This window comes from Alligator sinensis, unplaced genomic scaffold (genome assembly GCF_000455745.1).
Source record: "Alligator sinensis unplaced genomic scaffold, ASM45574v1 scaffold347_1, whole genome shotgun sequence".
Taxonomy (NCBI): Eukaryota; Metazoa; Chordata; order Crocodylia; family Alligatoridae; genus Alligator; species Alligator sinensis.
In genome coordinates, this window is record NW_005841922.1 from 2488188 (window position 1) to 2494993 (window position 6806).

At 36.6% G+C, this 6806-nt stretch overlaps 1 protein-coding gene across 1 annotated transcript in view; it reads right to left on the bottom strand.

Moving 5' to 3' along the window:
- Positions 1 to 1881: 1881 nt before the first annotated feature.
- ZFR (zinc finger RNA binding protein) overlaps positions 1882 to 6806 on the bottom strand; it is a 66160-nt gene continuing 61235 nt past the window's right edge. Inside the window, exons 17-19 of the mRNA XM_025198460.1 lie at positions 5324 to 5435; positions 5128 to 5225; positions 1882 to 4258 (exon numbers count right to left, since the gene is read on the bottom strand). Coding sequence (XP_025054245.1) covers positions 4079 to 4258; positions 5128 to 5225; positions 5324 to 5435 — 390 coding nt within the window. The 3' untranslated portion in view covers positions 1882 to 4078. The remainder of the gene's footprint in view (positions 4259 to 5127; positions 5226 to 5323; positions 5436 to 6806) is intronic.

A 6806-nucleotide genomic window follows, 5' to 3' on the forward strand; every position in this document is an offset into this window, starting at 1 on the left:
TCCAACAGCAGGCAGCCCAGCACCAGCAGGCAGAGCATGGCTGGGCAGCCCCACCTCATCCTGCTTCAGCTGCTGCTCCATGTGGGACCCAGTGACATTGCAGCCCCACAGCCCAGCTGCTCGCCCAGCGATATCAATCAACAAACTGTAACAGATCAATGTGAGGGGGAGAGAGAGTGCAAGAGAATATGCATACCAGTTTGGATGGAGTTTCCATTGGGAAAATTGGCATGGTCTCAAGACACTTATGGAAAACTATTTGGAACAATAAGAACACATATTTTTTAGTGAGAGGATAGGTCCTGCAAAACTGATGGGAAGCCACCAACAAAAGTCTGGTGGGTTATAGGGATATCTCCTATGCCCAAACTTTTATTTTTTACAGCACATTTAATACATGTGAACATGTGAGGGTTTGACATGCCAATCTAGGGGAATTCCTGGGTGAATGGTTGGCTGTATACCTGATGGCTTTCATCAAGAGGCTTCAACTCTGGGTTTCTCAAGTAAGAAAAAACAACTTTGATACATTCAAAACCCTTGACAGCTTTTTGGCTGAAAACAAGTTGATACTGGACAATGATGTGAAAAGTGAAATCAAAGAACACTTGAAGGTGCTCAAATCTGTTTTGCCAATGCTTTCCCGAAATGGGCAATGAGAATGAGTAGACATGTAACACCTTTGTAGCAGATTGCAACTCTAGGTCCTAACAGCTGAAGAGGAGCTTTACTTGAGTTATCCTGTGATGAGAACTAAAACTTGAATTCAGGCAGGAACCTCTGGCCTGATTCTGGTTGAAAAATCAAAAAGGAGTACCCTGATCTGACAGATAAGGACAATAAAGTCTTGATGCCGTTCAACACTGTTTACTTATGTGAAAGTAGATTTTCAGTCTTAGTATCAATAAAAATGAAACACTAAAACAAATTGGATGTTGAAGGTCTAAGACTGAAACTATCACCTACCCTACCAAACTTTCACATGCTTTTTGCCAAGCAAGCTCAACCATCTCATTCCAACTGACAACAAAATGGTGAGTTCAAACAAAACTGTATTATTGTTAATGTTGTTGTTGAAATTATTTTTAACAAAACAGTTTTCAGTAATTAGCTACTTATGTTTACTATACACACGATAGATTTCCAAAGGGGTCCACGCCTCCATTTGACATTGTTTAGGGGTCTGCAAATGAAAAAAAGATTGAAAACCTTTGCTTTAGAGTAGTGATTCTCCATTATGGTAAGATAAGATCCTTTGAAGTGTGCTGCAGAAATTGTGAAGATATGCAGATAAGGGCAGGCTCAGGCTCTCCTTGCCTGGCTGTTCCCCTGTCTCCACTACAAGGCAAGCACTATAATAAATAATTTGGCTTTTGAAATGGGGTGTCACTCAACTCACAGAAGTTATGGAAGGGTTCCTTGAGTCTAAAAAAGGTTGGAGAACTACTGCTTTAGAGTAATTGTAATGGGCATTAGGTAAGATGCACCGGTTCACTGCTGTAAGTCTGAACAACAGTTATGGACCTTTAACTAGTCTCATTTTCAGGAATGGTTCCTCTATATGAGGAACTTTGGAGGGAAAGCTGGTACTGTTGCTCTTTAGGATTCTCCTGCTCTTAGAAATATTACAAATATAACATTGTTAAATAAAGAGTAATTAATACTAAGTAATTTTGCACTGCACATTGGTATTACTTATTCAGTGTTAAAGTACTCATAATTCAGAAGTTTAGTTGCTAAATCTGTGTTTGCAAAAGTCCTAGCTGTTTTGTAAATAAAAGATTTAAAGTGTAAATAGCTTCTTGAAATGAATAATGGATAAGAAAAAAAAAGCCCAAACAATTACTACACATCCATTCTTTTACCACGCAGATCAAAAAATCATTGTCACAGCTTTATGTTTAATGTGGAATCATTTCAAGTATACAGTATTTCAAACATCCAGAAACTGGTTAAGAGATAGAAGCCAGATGAACAAAAATGCATGAAATCCAAAACTCATTTGTGGCCTTTTCATCTTGAAGTAAAGGGTCAAATGAATGAACTAATAGCGTATCTTACTATGAAGGAAACTTTGGTATGGAGTTGAAATGGCCACACTGAAGAGTACCTGAAGTGTCGCGTATGAAGTAACTTTCAGAATAAGTAGTGATGGACACCATGGCAGCAAGACATTTTCACCTTCAAAAACAAAAGATCACAAGCAACTGCACAATGCTAAGCTGAATATCAAGGCAGCATAAAAGAAGTTAGTGAAATCTCTCTATTGAAAATAATTTTAAGCATGTGCTAATTCTTTCCAATATAAAATTACTTTATGAAATCATTTCTGCACAGTGTAAGCTTTCCATTTAGGTTTTATTTGCTGACCAGTAGCATCCTACTTATTTTTTTAAAGTGGCACTCTTTGCTAATCATAGGATACTTAAACTTCTATCACACTCTCTTCTCCTTTTTAAATACTGTATCTGTTTTCCACAGGCCCCAGTGCTAATTATTTGGGAGTTTCACCAGTTTATTCTGAAGTACGAGAAAAAAATTGCTAAAAAGGTCAAAGAAGTTTGACCTCAAACAAGGTTTTGAACTAATTTTATTAAGGAAACAAGTGTTTTTGCAATATCTAGCATTCTCCTACAGCCATTTGTAAAGGAGTTATAGGAATGTTAGTCAATATTAAAGTATGTGTTTTATAGGTCTGCAACTAAGCATAGTACACACCAAACAGAATGAGCGAAACTTCAGTTTACATTGTATAATGAACTTTAGTCATTTAATAAATTTTAGTTTTTATTTGTGTATTCCACTGTAGTGCTGTGACAACAAATCACACCTGTGTACCAGAGCATACATCAACAGTATGATGTAACTTTACTTACACCACTGCTATACTTAGCTTTTTGAAGAAGGAGACATAAGCATACACTATGGCCACATCAAATAATTTTCTGGGTTTTTTCTTTGATAACCTTTGCTTTGTCAGCAATACTCTGTTAGTTTTAATTTCTGAGTTACTGAAAATTACAGAAATTGTATACAGGAATAGCTATAAGGAGTAAATTTGCAGGCACTGATATGACAAACACTTATTTTAAGGGCTAAGAAGTGGCATTAGTATCACACTGACAAAGTTTATTGAAAACAACTACTAACTTTGTCCAAATGGGAGAATGCCCTCTTTTACTTGCATCTTAAGAAAAAAAATTCAGAAAGTTATTTTTTGGCCTTGCTATGTCACAAAGTCAATCATACAAAGACCTACGCATTAAACTAAAAGGATAGTTTTAAAAGCCCTTCTATTAAAAACAAAAACATCATGCAATTTTTTTTTTTTTAATCAATAATGCAGCTGCTTTAAAACTGTTGCAAGACCATACTGTATATATTAGCTTTTACACTGCTAATGCACAACTAACAGCAAACCTGATTAGATTAACACAAATTTGTCTTAATTACACCGTTATATCACACTAAAGAGACAAATGTCACAAGATTGGCAGAAACATTTAATTCAGAGCGCTCAAATGGCAGGATAGTTGTGTTGTAACCCTTCACATTTAGAAAAGAACATAATCCTGCAGTCTCACTTTACAAAAAAAATTTCTGCTGTAAAATATTAAGTGGAAGGGGAAGCTGTATATAACATCTAACACAAAGTAACTTATACAGCTAGTGTCAAAGGCAAACAAAAAACCTCTAAATAAAATATCAAAATACACATAGCAACCAAAGCACAAATGCTGCATTAAATACAGTCAGGATGTAAGATGATGAAGCAGTTAATAAACAGGACAAAACAATTGGGAAATTAGCAACATATGACTAAAGAAAAAGTAAGGGAAAAATCTTGAACTATTTTCTTTTTAAATCAGAGCACAAAACTTCCATTTGTTATCTTTCTATCCATAACCTGTCTGATAGAGCACATCCACTGAAAGTTTAGAATTCGTAGAAGAGCTAAGTGTTCTTCTGCAAAATTAATCTTCCAGATGTTTTAAACAGACACTATTATGAATGAAAGTAAGTCAGGCAACAAATGGACTTTTATCATCACCTCTGGTCTTAATGCTCAGAGACATTTTTAAAAGTTATCGTAATCTTTTTTGTCTTTTTTCCCCTCTGCTTCAAAGCCATCGACTCCATCACTGTCCCTTCTCCTTTTACGGTTGCTATGGATGTTGAAACGTTGGTTCATCTGTGGCAATGGATCCATTCCTAAAACTTTGTGTATCTGACGGAATGCAAGGAGTCTCAATGCAAACTAATAAAAAGAAATAAAAGGATATTTCTATTAAAAACAAACATCAAACTTAAGTTAGGCAACAAACAGTTGCTCCATAAACCAGGTCTGTTATAATGTGAAAGATTATACAAATTAATTTAGGGTACTATTCTTCTAATATAACTCTAAATTTAAAAAGCATATTGGTATTATCTGAACATCTTTATGAGTGCCTTTACACAGGCTCTGAAGTGGGTGGGGAGAGGGCATCTTAATTAGAGCAGCTCTCTGGAGCCACTCTAATTAAAGCGCCCACAGTGTCTTGTGTATTCTGTGTCCTGCACTTCAAAATGGCAGTAAGGGTGCCTTAACTAAAGCTCATTCAACAAGCTTTAGAATGTTCCAGCAGACTTAATAGTCTGCTCCAGAACACGCTAATTAGCACACGTCGGAGCAGGCATCCAAGCACACGTGTAGGTGCTGTACGAGTATACGCAAATAGAAACACAGTAATAATTTCCCCAACTTATACAGTAGCAAATGTTATGCTTGTAACAGTCAGGTCCATTAAGGTCCCTTTTGGATCTTTCTGGTACCACAACGTTGAGTTAGCCTGCACAAAGTGGGTGTTGAAATAGCCTCGTCTAGCCTAAAGGCTACTTTAATTTATGCCAGGGGCCAAGCTGTCTGCTAAATGCCCCAGGGATCAGAGGACAGAAAAATCCCCTATGTTTACTGATCCTGCTACTAGAACTGATGAGCATTTATGCAAGAACAACTGCAGAAACAGACCTTAAAAGTCAAGTTCCTGAAGAAAAACAAAACCCCCAGATTCTATTAAGGAAGGAGAACATTCTTTAGACTAAAAATGCTACCAAATCTTCCTCTTACATTATGCTATTTATTACCTGTGCACTTGAAGTAATATCCTCTCTTTGCTGGTCTGTCATTACAGCAAGTGTATCAAAAGGATCTTTTTCACAAGGATCCAGAAGGCCAGGACCGCCTATAACAATAAGGGTAATTACCATTATCAGCATCCTTATGTAGTGTTTATAATATATTGTAAGCTGCGGGCACAAATTCTAGAATGATGTAACTTGCCTTTCAAGATGATGCCTGAAGATATACACTCAAAAACTCTTCTCAGTGCGTCACCTGGGCTTTGCGGTCCAGAAGCACTGCTGATTGCTTTCTCTACTAATAATTCCATAGCCTGAATTAAAAAGAAAAGGCAGTTGTTTTTTTATTTTTGCTAAAAAAGCAGTAATCCAACCATCATCTTGGAGCTCCTGGTACACATTTTACAAGGATCTACACACAGTATTTTGCATCTAGCTAAAAAGTAAGGAAAAACAGAACTATATATATATATATATATATATATTTATGTACACACAGAAAAAATTAGTCTAAGAGAAAATAGTAGTACTGATTTCTCATATAGTGCTTTTTGTTGATAGACATCAAAGCACATTATAAGAGACAAGTATATATTTAATAGTAAGATCTGAAATAGAAACATGAGTAACTTGTCCATATATAATAATCTACACTGTAATATACAATATAGAAATTAGCTTACATGATCAGCTATCATATTTTAAAATATTCTTTGTAATGTTTTCTGTGAATTTCTGAACTTCACTACCACACATGCACACACTGGTAACATAGACCTCCTAGAATTATGCTGAGTGTGGCAGGCTTCTTGAGATCCTAAAAATATTTAAGTAATACAGAATTTGTGTCTTCTGAGGTGTGGTTTCAAAGAGTTTTCCTCTCCTCCAATTTTCTTCTTAACAGTAGGTGTCCAAGATGTATTAAAATAATTTAGCTCAACACAGCAAAGATCACGGCCTAAGCAATTTCCATTATGGGCTGGCTTGCAGCTACTTATAACTTTGAGAAAATTTCATTTTTACTTGCCTGTTTCAGTTAAAATAATGTATTATAAATTCAAAGAACAAGGCAGAGATCCAGGAAAAAGGAAATTCTTTTATGGATTGGACTGGAGTTAAAAAGAATCATGTTCTAATTCCTGTCTATGATGGATTTCCCAAATTAGCGGTTCTCAACTTTATTTAGACTTAAGGCATCCCTTGTTAGATACCCCTCAGAAAATGCCAGCTCTTGGCTTTCACTCACTTTGTGACTATGGAAAAAACAGTAGAGCAATTATTCTGTTGCAAAGACCTAAGAAATACCACACAGCAGGTCAGAACGTTTCTGACATTATGGATTCCTATTTGTAAGCTCTGGGTTCATCTTGTGAATCATATGTAGGTGTTTGCCTATCTAACCTTACTAATATCATGTGTTACCTTTGACAGGATCTTACAGTCCCCTTGGTTGAGAATCACTGTCCTAGATTAAGTTGCGCAAGATTATTCTAATGCGGGGGCGGGCAATTATTTCGGGCAGAGGGCTGCTTACTGAGTTCTGGCAAGCCATCGAGGGCCGCATGACAGGCAGCCAGGGGCAACTAAATATTCATAGTTTCATAGTAGTTTGGGGTCAGAAGGGACCTGAACAGATCATCTAGTCTGACCCCCCGCCACTGGCAGAAGCACACGCTGGGATCAAC